At 47.9% G+C, this 14,868-nt stretch overlaps 4 protein-coding genes across 8 annotated transcripts in view; 2 read left to right on the top strand and 2 right to left on the bottom strand.

The window, feature by feature from the left end:
* Nucleotides 1-6,094, top strand: part of raph1b (Ras association (RalGDS/AF-6) and pleckstrin homology domains 1b) — a 34,657-nt gene extending 28,563 nt beyond the window's left edge. For all 3 annotated transcript variants that reach the window (XM_076095050.1, XM_076095049.1, XM_076095051.1), the window contains 5 exons: nucleotides 373-483; nucleotides 622-720; nucleotides 806-926; nucleotides 1,133-1,269; nucleotides 1,381-6,094. In XM_076095050.1, coding sequence (XP_075951165.1) covers nucleotides 373-483; nucleotides 622-720; nucleotides 806-926; nucleotides 1,133-1,269; nucleotides 1,381-4,272 — 3,360 coding nt within the window. In that variant the 3' untranslated portion in view covers nucleotides 4,273-6,094. The remainder of the gene's footprint in view (nucleotides 1-372; nucleotides 484-621; nucleotides 721-805; nucleotides 927-1,132; nucleotides 1,270-1,380) is intronic.
* Nucleotides 6,095-6,290: 196 nt separating this feature from the next.
* spp2 (secreted phosphoprotein 2) lies at nucleotides 6,291-8,101 on the bottom strand. Of its 3 annotated transcripts, none has more exons than XM_076094995.1 (6): nucleotides 7,696-8,101; nucleotides 7,497-7,624; nucleotides 7,228-7,350; nucleotides 6,740-6,850; nucleotides 6,595-6,643; nucleotides 6,291-6,481 (listed from the first exon to the last, which is right to left on the bottom strand). In XM_076094995.1, exons 1-6 carry the CDS (start codon nucleotides 7,745-7,747, stop codon nucleotides 6,369-6,371), a joined length of 576 nt encoding a protein of 191 aa, XP_075951110.1. In that variant the 5' UTR covers nucleotides 7,748-8,101; the 3' UTR covers nucleotides 6,291-6,368. The 3 variants fall into 3 exon arrangements, with proteins under 3 accessions (XP_075951110.1, XP_075951111.1, XP_075951109.1); XM_076094996.1 differs by having other exon boundaries at nucleotides 6,291-6,478; XM_076094994.1 differs by having other exon boundaries at nucleotides 6,291-6,643.
* A 155-nt stretch (nucleotides 8,102-8,256) lies between these two features.
* Nucleotides 8,257-11,387, bottom strand: alg11 (ALG11 alpha-1,2-mannosyltransferase). Its single transcript, XM_076094993.1, has 5 exons — nucleotides 11,273-11,387; nucleotides 10,527-10,748; nucleotides 9,992-10,363; nucleotides 9,187-9,746; nucleotides 8,257-9,092 (listed from the first exon to the last, which is right to left on the bottom strand). Exons 1-5 carry the CDS (start codon nucleotides 11,317-11,319, stop codon nucleotides 8,809-8,811), a joined length of 1,485 nt encoding a protein of 494 aa, XP_075951108.1. The 5' UTR covers nucleotides 11,320-11,387; the 3' UTR covers nucleotides 8,257-8,808.
* Nucleotides 11,388-11,714: 327 nt separating this feature from the next.
* cpb2 (carboxypeptidase B2 (plasma)) lies at nucleotides 11,715-14,293 on the top strand. The gene is made up of 11 exons (XM_076095041.1): nucleotides 11,715-11,791; nucleotides 11,987-12,062; nucleotides 12,150-12,274; nucleotides 12,351-12,459; nucleotides 12,648-12,749; nucleotides 12,951-13,055; nucleotides 13,174-13,284; nucleotides 13,384-13,474; nucleotides 13,596-13,798; nucleotides 13,902-13,986; nucleotides 14,079-14,293. The coding sequence occupies exons 1-11, from the start codon at nucleotides 11,715-11,717 to the stop codon at nucleotides 14,291-14,293; spliced, it is 1,299 nt and encodes a 432-aa protein (XP_075951156.1).
* The last annotated feature ends 575 nt before the right edge of the window (nucleotides 14,294-14,868 follow it).

Raw genomic sequence — 14,868 nt, 5'->3', positions numbered from 1 at the left:
GTCCTACAATACATTCGAGTTTCAGCTCAGGCATTGAATAGAGCACTGTATACTGATTTTAGATCTGTGTAATTACCCTCAAAAACATGAGCACTTTGACTAAAGTGGGACTTGGATCTTAGCATAATTATTTAAAGCCCATTTAGAGCAACTGCACTCAAGCATAGAAACGGCATGTGCTCCAAAATACTTTAAGGCTATTAATATGTAATTAAGGCTTTTGTATTGGACGTTTCTAAACATTTAGTCAGTCCAAACTGTCACCAAAAATGTTAGATGTACCTGTAGGCGGCATGCATCAGAGCAGCAGCTTCACTCAACCTCGGCCCCTTTTCGAAGTCGATCCATCCTCCTCTGTCTCCCCCTCCGCAGGCATCCAGAGATCTCGTGTGCTTCCTGCAGCTGGACCATGTCAACGTGTATTACGGCCAGGACTACCGCAGCAAATACAAGGCTCCGACCGACTACTGCCTGGCCCTGAAGGTGAAGCCCTGTCCCTCCGTCTTCCTTCCGAGTGGAGACTTTCGTGTTGTGTGACGTAAAGATCTGAAACAGTCTGCAAACGTCATGGAAATGTAAAATAATGCAGTCAAATATATATTAACTTTTTTCTTTTTGCAGCACCCCCAAATCCAGAAGAAGTCCCAGTACATCAAGTATCTCTGCTGTGATGACGTCAGGACCCTGCACCAATGGGTGAATGGAATTCGCATCGCCAAGGTGAGTTTCTGCTCTGCTTTGTTTAGTCTGCGAAAAAGGAGAATTCATGTTAATTAATTGTATTTCATTGTGTGTTTGTGTGCAGTATGGCAAGCAACTATATGTGAACTACCAGGAGGCCATGAAGAGGACAGAGGCGGCCTACGATTGGTCCTCTCTCTCTACCTCCAGCATCCGATCAGGCTCCAGCTCTGCCAGCATTCCTGGTAAGTTTAATTCATCATCACAAAGGATTTCAAACAGAGTGTCTAGTCTGGGCTTTCAAGGGAGACACATAAAAAGAAAAGTCAGAAGTAATCAGCCATAATAAGACAAAGGATATAGATATAGAGACAAATATATCCAGATTTTACTCCACTGATAATATTCCTCTCTCAAAAAGTCTTACTGTCATTTGTGTGTTTGCGTCCAGAGTCCCAGTCTAATCACTCAGGCCAGTCAGACAGTGGAGTGGACACGGGCTCTTCTCATGGCCGGTCCCAGAGTGTGGTGAGCTCCATATTTTCCGAGGCCTGGAAGAGAGGTACCCAGATCGAGGAAAGCTCCAAGGTACGGCTTTCTTTCAAAGACGGCAGGGATGAAAGAAAATCTGTTATAGTTGCTAATCTGGTACAGAATATGTCATCCACTTCACCGAGCTAACACACTGTCTCCTTTTAGCATATGAGAATGGAGGCAACCAGAGGGGCCACCCTGCCGCACGCTTCCCACAGTCACCGGCATCACAGCCAGCACTCAGCGGATCACCCGGCCCTGACACCCCCTCCCCAACTTCAGGTGCAGCCTCAGCCCCTCCAACAGCACCCGCTGCAGCATCAGCACCCGTCAGCGCACCCCCAGACACCGACCCAGGCGACGACGCAGCACCAGCACCTGCCCCCCCAGCATCAGTCTCCTCAACACCATCACCTGCCCCCCCAGCATCAGTCTCCTCAACACCAGCACCTGCCCCCCCAGCATCAGTCTCCTCAACAGGCCCTGCAGCCGCCTCCCCAGTATCCCCAGCATCAGTCTCCTCAACAGGCCCTGCAGCCGCCTCCCCAGTATCCCCAGCATCAGTCTCCTCAACAGGTCCTGCAGCCGCCTCCCCAGTATCCCCAGCAACAGTCTCCTCAACAGGTCCTGCAGCCGCCTCCCCAGTATCCCCAGCATCAGTCTCCTCAACAGGTCCTGCAGCCGCCTCCCCAGTATCCCCAGCAACAGTCTCCTCAACAGGTCCTGCAGCCGCCTCCCCAGTATCCCCAGTATCCCCAGCGCCCTCAGCAATCGCCGCAGTCTCCACAGCCGCAGCAACAGCCGCAGACCGTCGGCGGCTACACCCACGCGCCCCCGCAGCAGCAACAGCTGGCTCCACCGCCCCCACCTCCGCCTCCCCCTCCTCCCCCGCCCCCGGTTCAAACGGTGTCGCACCACTCGCCGGCTCCCACCATGTACAAGTACAGCACCATCACCAGGCTGCAGAACCAGATGGCCTCCCAGGCTGCCAATCACCACAGGCTGCCCAGTCACATCCATGCAATAGGGCAGCAAGTTCTGCCCTCAGGTCTGAGACCACCTGCAGCACAGGTGCCCGTCAAACCCAACGTGAATCACATTGCAGCAAGGACTAATGTCCCACCTCCACCTCCTCCTCCCCCTCCGCCGTCCATGCCGGCCCCTGGGTCGGCCATGGCGATGTTGAAGCGGGGCCCTCCCAGCCCGGCCACCCCGCCTGCCTTCATTCCCCCGCCACCGGCTCCTCCTGCTCCACAGACAAACGGAGCAGCATTTCCTCCCCCTCCTTCTCCTCCATCACCACCTCCTGCGCCGGCTCCCATGAGCCATTCTGTTTACCCCAACGGGCTGAAGCAGGCACTAAAGGAAAGGTTTCCCAGCCCGCCGCGGGACCTCCTCTCTCCAAATGGAGTCCTTGAGGAGTCCCCACCGCCTGCTCCTGCTCCGCCACCTCCACCTCCTCCGCCCCCACCTCCGCCGCCACCTCCTCCTCCTCCCCAGGAGTTCCCAGTGCCAGCCCAGTTCCCGCCCCCCCCTGCACCGCCACCAGCACCACCCAAAACCTTCACCCCGGGTTTTGTCCCTCACACAGCCCTCAAACCTATCTCTCCTGTCTCTCCGTTTCCCCCCGCCCCACCTCCTGCTGCCCTGGTTGGCCCGACCCCACCGCCACCTCCACCCCCACCTCCACCTGCGCCCCTCAAGAAGCAGTTCAGCCTCCAGGCAGGCCACAACTTCAGCCATCCCCCTCCGACTCTCCCCAAGCAGCACAGCATTTCTAAACAAACACCTCCTACCATGTCTTTGGTGAAACAACTAGCAAGTCAGTTTCCAGGAGCTTCATCCCAAGTAGCCAATCACGCAGAGAGCCCCAAAGCCCCCCTTTCCCCACCTGCAGTCAAGACCAAACCAAGATGGCAGCCCGGGGGCGGCCAGCAGCTGCAATCTCCAGAGTTCCCCCCTCCTCCTCCAGACAGCAACGTTGGCTTCCCTGCCGCTGCCGCCGCCCCTCCTCCTCCACCTCCTCCTCCTCCCCCGCCACCTCCCCTAGCCCCTGCCACGGGCCCGGCTCCACCTCCTCCTCCCCCGCCACCTCCCCTAGCCCCTGTCACGGGCCCGGCTCCACCTCCTCCTCCCCTCCCTCCTGGAAACATGGGCGCCCCCTTGCGGAGGCCACCCACTGGGTCCTCCAATTTCGGAACCAAGAAACCCCCTCCCGCCCCGCAGAGGAACTCCAGCACCAAGTTTGACTCCTCGGCTTCTTATGAGGAATCCAGGAGAAATTTGCTCAGCAAGTTTGCTCCCCAGAATAACGCCCCTTCTCCCCCACCGGGTCCCACCTCCTCCTCCAGTGGATCCCCTTCCAAGGACCCTTCAACTGGACCCCCTGCTCCCCCGAAACCAGGCAAGCTCAACCTGGCCAACCTGCCCGTGGCACTCCAGGCTAAAGTGGGCCAGGTAAAGCAAACCAGTGGTGACTTCCCTTCCCCACCACCTGAGTGCGCCTACTTCCCACCTCCTCCCCCGCCCTCTGAGCTCTTCCCCCCTCCTCCCCCTCCCGGTAGTGACGCCCATAGCGGAGGACCTCCGAGGGTAGCCGTGGTCAACCCCCAGCCCCAGGCTCCCCCTCCTCCTCCACCTGTCCCCCTTGTCAGCAACTCTACATGGGGGAAGAGCTCACTGAAGAAGACTCCTCCACCCACGCTCGTGCGGCGTAATAACGCCACCCCGGAGCCCCCTCCACTCTCACCACCTCCACCCACCTCCCCAAAGGGCAGCTCAGGCCAGCCCAATTTCCTGGATGATCTCCACCGGACACTGAAGCGAAAGTCAGTGGGTCGCCAAGGTTCCCTCAACTCGGCCGGCCTCACGGGCAAGTTGGACCCTGTGGGAACTATGGACGACATGGCGCTGCCTCCGCCGCCCCCTGAGCTGCTCCTGGACCAAGGAAAGCAAAGCAATGGAGGAAACATCTCAGGCTATGCAACAATACGACGAGGACCGCCGCCCGCACCACCCAAACGGGGGGACACAACCAAACTTACTGGCGAGTGTTGAAACTTGGAGATCAGGACATTATGAAGATGGATGAATAGACAATGAAAGAATATATGGAACTGAACACTGATAAGTGAAATGGGAGCGAACTCCTGAGTACCTTCTGTCCTCTTGGGATCCCAATGATAGATAGATGACTGTGTATATACTAAAACCCAAACCAGACCACGGTCAGTTAGTGTTTGCTAATTATTGCAGTTTTTTAACATGCTTGGCATTCTGGATCGGTGGGGTTTATATTATTGGGACAATTTAGACTGGAGCAGGTAAGTTTGAGGTCACAGAAAAGTAAAACGGTCTTTTAATTTTCTGCGATTGTCTAAACTCTCTGGAAGACATTGTGTTGTGGTAAACCCCGCCCGTCTGGTACACCAAGCAGATTTAAATATACACAAATAAGAATTGTGCAAATACGACTGGATCCAGGTCTGAGCCAAACCATGTTATCCGCTTCTTTGCCGTACGTTTGTGCCGCGTACTGGAGACAAAAAAAACAACAACAACAAAAAGACACATCGGGATCTTTCTGCTTTGGTACTGCATGGACTTCATGTAACAACAAGCCGTAAAACATGCAGCTGTTCTGGTGTGTGTGCATGAGTGAGAGAGAGAGACTGAGACTGGCGATGCATACATGCATGCATGTGTGTCTGATTATACGGTGGTGAAGTAGTTAACCGTTTAAGAAGGCCTTCGTGGAGCGGGAACGGTTAGGTTTGGTTTTATATAAAATTATTTAATGAGCGATAAACGGAAGGATTTTTTTTTATAAGTCTAGCTGTTCAACAAAGTCTAGAGAGGAAGAAAACATTAGGGCACAATGGAATGTATATGAGACGGTGTAACTTCAAACATGAATTACACACATGAAGGCAATGATTCAGTGACATAAACACTCAAAAAAAATAACCGTTAAACTTTTAAATCTGTCGACTCAAACATTTCTAGACTGTTTCACCACTTAGCAAATGCAAATCAGAAGGAAGCCTTATCCCCAAAGTCTTGCACAGAGGTCAAAGGCAGAAAGGAGATTTTCTTCCAAAGGTTCAGCAGCGTCTGGACTGCCCAACATTGTTTTTTATTTAACAGACTGTAAATGGAGGAGGAGGCCTGTGACTGTATCTTCGTGGACTTTGCGAGTTCCCCGTGCGTGGGCTTGATTTGTGGACCTTATCCTTCAGTTCGTACCTGCTACTCCGTTACTGTCGGCCCCCGCCGCCTTCTAACGTCACATGGTATCACAGTTCGGGGAAGTGGATCGTACAGGCTGGATTCAGTCCTGTGAAGTATACTCATCCACACAAGGGGACCCGGTTGAAAAGGATACATTTGTCTGGTTCATGTACAAAGCGTTAAATCATGTAGTCAATAACAGAAAACATCTGACTTGCATTAGACTGAATGTTGCTTGTCTCTTGATTTTGTACCTGCAGATTGGATCATGAAGGGTTTTCATTTCTAGCAGCAATGCCTTTTATTTTCAGGGTGCTAACGCTGTCCTTTTCAAGGAACTCATCATCAACACGTCCTTGTTTTGCGAGGATGTCATATCAATATTTCATACCGTTTAAACTGGTTTCAAATTGGCTTCAGTGTGGAAATGTGTGCTTGAAGTGTCATGAAGATGGTTGTTTCCACACAAGCGCTGTTTGATCACCGCTGGAAGGCCACGTACCATTTCTTATAACTGATTGCCATTGTCTTAACAGGATGTTTGCTACAGTGCAGTATGTAAGTTATTGATGTGAACATGTGGGGCCAAGTGAAATGATCCTGCATATAAACTGAAAATCACAATATAAATGTTCAAACCAGACCTCAATCCGTCTCAGAGTCCTCATTTGTTCAAATGGTTTCGATCAAGTTTAGCTGGGAAGAGCTATGTAGGTGATGCATTTCAGCACCATCACTTCACTATCCATGTACAAATGATTAAAATGGGAAATGTGTTAGTTGGTGAGTGGAGCTTAGACTCCCTCTAGTGGTCTTTTGTTGTCCTACACTAAGAAAGAAAACGGTAACAAAGCAAATTCTGTTTATTTATTCAAGCTTGTCTTCTCATCAGCACCTAAATCTTTCCAGAGTGAGCTGAACTTTCACACCAGGTAGTTGGTGAAAGTGTCGCCTCTGGGCCAATCTTCTGCTCTCTGGCCTTGGAGGAAGCGACCAGGCTGAGAAGATGGAGGAGGTGCAGGAGGAGCCGGGACTGCTGAAAGATATTGGGGCTGTGGTTAGTTTTGTGCATTGAATACCACACTGGTGAATGTTGAGATACTTCAGCACCTGATTGTAGTTTACCATCACTAGTTAGAACGAGTTTACCTCTATTTACAAATGGGATGTTGAACTGGTGTCTCCCTCTTGAGATCATCTGTGGAACCAAAGCTTTGATATTACTCACACGCACTATATAGTTCAGGACGCTTGTCATATTGTGACTACAACCCCTCCCCTCCTGTGTCCTCACCTCCTCACTAGACGAGGAGCTGGAGCTGGAGGAGTCGCCGCCGCATCTGAGAGACACCACCTGGGTCGAGGTGGCCGACATTCGAACCCGACTGGAGCAGGACAAGGACGGCTGCAGGTGAAGGAGAGGATGGTATTTGTAATATTCTGCATAATGCACATATCTCGTCGCTGCGTCCCACTGCATCATGGCAGAGCGGAGTTGATCAACACACTCTGTCCCAGTAAATTCGGGCCAACACAAACAGTGGGCTGCATCAGTCAGTCAACATGGGGCCTACCCGGAATTGAGATATGAAGCCTTCAGTGTACAAGAGTTATGTACAGATACAGATAGACATTTAACCTTTGGCACTGATCCTATTTATTATTTATCCTGTAAGTGGCAGTTTGCAGAAAATAGAGAATTTACTTTGTTTTACAAATCATTGTTACTCCAGGTGAACTAAAACAAACCATAATACATTTCAATGTCATTGAATGTCTCACCACGAAGAAGCCAGGTCTGAAGGCGCACGTCTGGGGGTCGTTTCTGGAAGCCTTCACGCACTCTGTCTCTTTGATGCCAAACGCCATCAGCAGGTCAGTGGTGTTCAGGCCCATGGGAATAATCTGGCAGACATCATAGAACATATACTGCTGTTATACTGTAAAAAGCATCCACCGAGTATTACAACCTGCAATAAAAGTTATAAAACTGGGTATATAGACGCTGCAAATTGATATATTCTAAAAGACTTCTGTGTGTGCGGACTCACCCTTGTGACAGAGCCTCGGGTGACCCGGTAAAGATGGTTGGCCGCATACACAGAGTTGACCTCAGCCAGAGCTGCTCCGAGACCCCTGTCTGCCAGAGCCTCCAGCGCCGAGTTGTACAGTGGGATTCCTGCAAGGACAACGGTGTGGAGGTCAGTCGCTGCATCTGCTCATGAACTACTCAAATAGAGAGCCACTCACCTGAGCATCCCAGAGACTGCAGCAGGGCCAAGAGAAGCGCGTATGACCTCATCTTAACGAGCACCAGACCGAAATTCCTCACTTCTTCCTTTACCTCCCTCTAAACGTTTGTCCTAGCGCCCCCTATGCGCCGCCCCTTACCCTCCCCTTTTGTCCCTCTACCTTCCTTCACGTGACAGCTGTTAACCTTTGTTCTGTACTATTGATCCCGTGGTGCTGCCCCCAAAAAACATGAGCACTATAAGAATTCAGAACAGATTGCTTTCATTCACACCCTCTATTGTATACTGCTCAAATCTGATTTATTGAGTTAAATCCAATTCATTCAGCAGCTTCTTAGGAAACTTTAGGCGTTTACATAAAGTATTTTAATTAGTTTAAATCAACAAATACAATGTGCCTAGAAAATGAAAGCTCATTGCAGATGAGGTCTTATCTCTGTAGAATGCTGAAATGTGAATATTTGCTTTACTTCTACGATAGTCATTTGGATATCTTTGGCTTTTGGACTGTTGGTGGAAGACGTTTTATAGACGTGAACAATTAATCCATCCGTTGAGAAACTGCATCAATGCGACAATTCTTTACTCTCGTCACATCTTTATTACATTCATCATCAATATCAAAAATACTTCCCATTTTGGGCATGTAGAGAATTCTAGTTCTTGTAAACAATAAATATATCCTTTGTTACATTTTACAGTTGTCTAAAAGACATCTTTTCACTAAATATAATACATCTCTTTTGAATTAGACTGACACTACTGACAAAGGAATGCATACTGAAAAAATGTCATTGCTCAGGATATTGGTATTTACAAATACAACTAAGAATTACACGATGTTCTGCGGCAGGATTTTCACTAAACACATGAGGCAAACTTCCTCTAAACTGTACTAAGAGTTATTACAAACGCAAAAGAAGCGCAGTGTTTGATTTCAACAACCTTCCCTGTGAGGGATCACTGCATCTGTTTTAATCAGCAATTTGTCAACCGTTCTACATTGCAATGCAGCCCTAAGTGCATCAAAGTAAAGGTGCTCAAAGTGTCAAATAGCCACTGTGACGTTAACTGTACATGCACACACACACACAAAGAATGAGTCCTCTTCTCATCGTTCAAGAGTTCCCATAAGAGGCTCCATAGCAGCAAGGAAGCAGGCTTCAAACTCCTGGTCTGAGAAGCGAGCCACGGACTGACGTGCGTTGCGTCTGATGTGCAGCCGGCTGGCGGGCGGCAGCGCCAGGATCCTCTCTATGGCCTCCGCGTAACTGTCCTCGTCATCAGCCAGGAAGCCCGTCTGGCCTCCCTCGAAAGGTACCACAATGTCCAGCTTGGGTCCGCCGGACTTGTGTGCCAGAATGACCTTCCCTGCTGCCATACACTCCACGATGCCTACAGGGGGAAAAGAGAAGAGCCAAGATGACCGTTTAAAAACCACAGAACTCAAATTAGACAATCTAAAGAAGACCTCACTCAGATTAATTACCTATTCCAAAGTGTTCGTTCCACATGGTATGCAGTCCGATGGTGGCGTCTGCTATCTCTCTCTTCAGCTCCTCGAAGGGCACGTTCAGTTTGAACGCCACTCTGTCGGCCACACCCAGCTCCTGGCACAGCCCCCTCAACATGAGCACCCTGTCCTCGTCTTCCTGGTTCCTGCATCCACCAATCAGAACCAGCTTCAGGGCCTCCCTGCCCCCCTCCCTCCTCCTGTCTAACACCTTCTTGAAAGCTCTGATCTGCAGCCGGTGGTCCTTCTCCGGCCTGAACTGCCCGATGGAGACGATCGAGTGGCACTTCCTGTCCCCGTCCTCCTCCAGCGGGACGTCCAAGAACGCGCCGACGTCGCAGGGCGGGTAGACCACGCTGGTGCGGTTGGGAGCGCGCCACAGTGACAGGATGTGATCGAGGGTCCAGGAGGAGTTCACCATGATGAGGTCGCTGCAGGAGCCGGCCAAGCCGTAGAGCAGGGCGAGCAGGCAGTAGTAGACCACCTTGAAGGCACTCAGGAAGAGACTGTTGGAGACGTAGTCTGGGTTGTTCAACCTAGGACATTAACAGTTTGTGTTATTTGAGGGGTTAGCAAGGAGGAAATTTTAGTTATGAATCAAATGACAAGTCAATCGCAGTCATTCTACATTGCCTTTTCTGTATGTATGTGTATAAAATTATTCAGTGTGGTATTTTGAGGAATGCTTATGATATAAGATTTTTTAAAAGGCCCTAAATGCCATGTTCTCAACACAGCCATTGTGACACAAATATATTTGGTAAAGACACACAGTTATTACCTGGGGTTCCTCTCTCTCACCACAGACAGCATGTCAGTGCTGATGGTGGGGTAGTGAACGTAACTCCCCACGCTGCAGCCCCCCAAGTAGCGGAACAGGGGCAGGGTGAAGGCGTAGCCCATGGAGTCGATGTAAATGTCTGGGACAAACTCCGTCAGCGCCTCCCATCCCAGGAAGATGGAGCCCACACTCTGTCCCAGCAGGGTGAAGTGAGGGAAAAGGCCCGGCTCCACAAGCAGCCGGTGTCTCAGGAACACAAACTGAACCGGGCGGGGGAGCGCGATGTTGAAGCGCCGTCGCGCACCATCTAGAATCTGCTGTCCCGTCACACCCAGGTCCCCCGTGTACACCACGAAGTTGATGTCCACGTACCTGAGCAGAAGATGAAATTCAAGATTCAGTTTAAATTGAATGTGACGCCATCTTGGAAAATGCCGTAAATCAGTAACTAGTAAGCACATAGATTAGGGAAAGAGGACACACCAAACTGCAAACCACTAAGACTTTGTAACAGTTTGAATGAAATCAGCTTTACCTGCTCTGCAGCGCCCTGATAGCACACCAGAGCACCCTCTCTCCCCCACCACCAGCGTTGCAGTAGGGGTGGAAGAAGGCCACCGTGGGACGGCCGTCCCTCGCCCTCCGAGCGTTCCTGCTGCTTTGAAGCCAGAAGCGCACCGCCACCACCAGCAGGACCAGGACAGCGATCAGCAGCACACACAGAAACACCAGGGGCAGCAGCAACTTCCACAGCAACCTGAAACACAGAGATGCAACACAGTGGAAAAAAACGATTAGAGAGGGGGATAGAGAATGCATAAAAGCTAGTAGGATTAAGTAATGAGGGGAAACAAATTGATGCTTTGTAAAAATGAGTTGGCTTCTGAGAGTCAGATTTAAAGACTATACTGTGATTAAAGGCTGTGACCCTAAAATGTTAAATTCCAACATGAAAGCAAAATGTGCAAACAAGCTGAGGGAGACCTACAGGAACATTGATGTGACATAGGACGTTGTAGCTTATCAAAATGTACTACTTAAATAGCGTTATACACGTACATAACTCAGGTTTAAATGAGCATTAATTATTGTCAGAATAACGTTACAATATACAACAGACTTTACGACGAAGGAAGTGAGTGCTGCCTACGAACGTCACATGAGCTTGTACTTCGTGGCTAGTAGCTTTAGCTTAGCGTTAAACAAACACATTAGCGTTGTATCTTTTCGTTACATCTTTAAAAAAAAATACTCGGTTAGAAACCTAGTATAATATCTTACCTTGTTAATTCACACAAACAGAGGACCAACTGATCGTGGCCCGACATCTTGCCTTGAGAACTCTAACAACACATCACCTTCTTCCAGGTTGTCGCGCTCCTCCTGTTTGTCCAACTGTCATTTATCTGGCGCCACCTACCGGCGGGGAGGTATTACTGCACTGTCTTTTCCAGCTTGTATTGAAAAATTAAATGATACAAAATCAATTATATTATTTTAGTCTTTTGTAAACTATACAAATATGTCACCTGCTGGCTGTACAGCAACAACAGTATAATAACCTGCTCCCTCTCGGCTACGATGGCTGATCTATGCCCTCATCTTTAAAAAAAAGAAAGAAGTAATGTTTAACTTCTAAATAAACACAGTTTGAATCAATATTGTGTCCCTACCTCCATGGTTTGAATAAACCTTGATCATTTCCAGTCTGGATCCTGACAACATGAGGACTCTTTTGCTTTTGTTTGTTTTAATGAATTTGGACACACTCCTGAAGACAGGATGCTGCACAGAAATGCAGTAAGTTGATTTTCTTGATGGTTATGGTTTTCCACAAAGAAAATAGGTTGTGACACAGTTATGCAAACACACACCCTCCTACCATGTATGATGTGGTGCCCGAACACAGATAGGTCATTGACACATTACCAAGATCTGCATCATTCCCTGGAGACATTGTATTTTGACTAATGTCTTGTTTTTCTTTTCATCCAGAGACCAAATTCTATCAATCACCCCGAAAACACAGGAACAAGTGGACATCTTGAAGAATATTTCCACTCAATATGAGGTAGAAATAGGATTTTGTTCTATCAGTGATTGCATCCCTCTATTTATTTTCCGTCTGTTAATCATTGTGTCGCATGTTTTCTCCCAGACAGCCTTGTGGCAGCCTGTGTCATCTCACTACATTAAAGAAGAAACTGAGGTCCACCTGTTTGTTCCTGCAAACAGCTCAGAAACTGTCAATGATCTGCTACAGAAAGGCGCCATAACACACGAGTATGTCGCTTGTCTGAAGACAGAGTTGTGCACTTTAGTTTGGTGCTTTCGTTAATTACTTGTGTGTTTATTTCAGGGTGTTACTGGCCAACACCAACGAGCTGATTGAAATGCAAACGAGGAACGACTCCACTGACCCACGAAGCAGCTCAACTTTCTACGACAGATATCACAGTCTTGAGGATGTACGCTTTTCCAGCTTCGTAACATTCATTTTTTTTTGCTGATTTTGTGTCAGAAAGGCATTAATGCAACAAATTTAACATTTTAAGCTTCACAAACGAGCTTTATTGCAGGACTATTGGTGTATTGATGTACTGCACTTCATGTAAATATCACAGTTTACATCCAAACACACTTGTCTCCATTGTAGATCTATTGGTGGATCAACAGGACCCAAGAGGACAACCCGAGCACAGTTAAAGTCATTCTCATTGGCTCCTCATATGAGAAGCGACCGCTCTACGTTCTGAAGGTACACCCACCCATCGCCTGATAGGCTGCAGTGGTGATAAAGATGTTTGTGGCACGCATTCATCACAAGCTAATCAGCATCTCCCCCCCCCCCCCCCCCTCCTTAGAATTACATTCATTTGAAAAGTGTTCAGAGACTTTTGTTTTCCAGTCAAAGAGCTGACTTGGGAGTTGCTGGTTTTTTTGACACTCTCTTTCTCAGTTGTCTCTAAATAACAGACCGAATAAAAAAGCAATGTGGATTGACTGTGGGATCCATGCCAGAGAGTGGATCTCTCCTGCTTTCTGCTTATGGTTTGTACAATATGTGAGTACATGTAACGTAGTATCAATAGTGTGGGGATGTCTTGTATGGGTTTGTTTGTTTTCTATCAGGTCAGTTTCAGACTGGTCTAGCACTAAAATCATTGTCCCTTCTTGTACAGGCGTTGTCATTTTACAAGATAAACCAAGAGATTACTGACATCCTGGACAACATGGACGTCTACATCCTGCCTGTTATGAACCCTGATGGATACCAGTACACATGGACAACAGTAAGAACACATATTTTGTGTATCGCTGAGTGCTCGAGCAGTTGTAAAGATAACATTTATTTGATTTATTTGTTTAACATTAAGACTAATTTGTCTCAGAACAGGATGTGGAGGAAAAACCGCTCAATCAGCAAGAGCAGCAACTGCATCGGGGTCGACCTAAACCGAAACTTTGATGCCAACTGGTGCAGTAAGTCTTCCCCTGGCGTTACAGTCCCCTTTCTTTTTGAGGAACACGTTGAACTCTTCTTTCTGTCATACATGGGAGTCTCGGTAGCATCTGTAAGGTGAGGGGATTCTGTGTCTTCCAGCGGAGGGGGCCTCTGATGAGCCCTGCACTGAGATCTACTGCGGTGCGTTTCCTGAGTCGGAACCAGAGACGGGGGCCGTGGCCAGCTTCCTGCGCAGTCACAAGGACTCGGTTCAGATCTACCTCAGCATCCACTCCTACTCTCAGATGCTGCTCTTCCCGTACTCCTGCACCCTGGATGAGGCGGATAACCACAAAGACCTGGTGAGTGGACAGTCATAGATGTTTCCACAGAAAAAAGATCAGATCCTGTCACTTTGGATAAAACATAGAAACTCTGAAATGTGTTTGTGTCTTTTTGTAAAAGCTTGAGATGGTTCAAGAAGCTGCCCAGTTAATCAGAAGATATTACAGGAACACCTACAGATATGGTTCCGGGGCAAAGACAATATGTAAGAAGGGCTTCTTTTTTTATGGCAAAAATCAGCTTGGCTCGATTCAGTCACTCACAAAGAACTCATGCATGTCTCTGTCCGTTCTCCAGATTTGGCTCCTGGCGGTTCTGATGATTGGGCGTACAACCTTGGCATCAAATACTCCTTCACTTTTGAGCTCCAGGACCGCGGGCGCTACGGCTTCCTCCTGCCACCATCGTTCATTTCCAGGGCCTGTAACGAAGCTCTGCTTGCTGTGAAGACCGTTGCTCTCAAGGTTATTGAGAAAACACAAACTGCATCAAGTCCAGTTCAAACAGACTGAGCAGTTACAAATTAAGGCGGAGAGTTCAACGTTTAAAGTCATTTTTGTGAACATAAAAACTGTGCAGATGAATTGTCAATGTCTTTCTTCTGTTTATTTTTTACTTCCTGAGCACATTTAGTACTCGTGTTGTATTTGTTAGAAAGCAGCTCCAATGAAAGCTAAGACCATCATTTATACATCACACAGATAATACATTGATTGTTATTGCTCTATATCAATTTTAAAGTCATATTAATAATGTGTGTGGTCTTAATATACATTCAGTTATCCAAACAATTTGAATCCATGAGCGATATAATGCAATCTAAGCAGCTCCGCATTGAAAATAAATAAGAATAAAAAATTAAAACAACTTGCTATGTGAATATGAAGTCCACGCCCGATATACAAACATAAACTAGATATTGGAAACATCTGTCGACATGTGGATTTTTTTGTTGTACGAGTTTGATGGAGAAAGCGCACTATCTGCCTTGTAGAGTCATTATAACCAGCCTTTTCCAGTCAATATGAATTACTATAAATACAATGATCACCTTTAATATTGGTAATAATTGATTTAGTAACGGTTG

This window comes from Anarhichas minor, unplaced genomic scaffold (assembly GCF_050575085.1).
Source record: "Anarhichas minor isolate MPS153535 unplaced genomic scaffold, ASM5057508v1 ptg000018l, whole genome shotgun sequence".
NCBI lineage: Eukaryota > Metazoa > Chordata > Actinopteri > Perciformes > Anarhichadidae > Anarhichas > Anarhichas minor.
The sequence above is the reverse complement of the archived record's forward strand: the minus strand, read 5'-3'. Positions and strand labels throughout refer to the sequence as shown.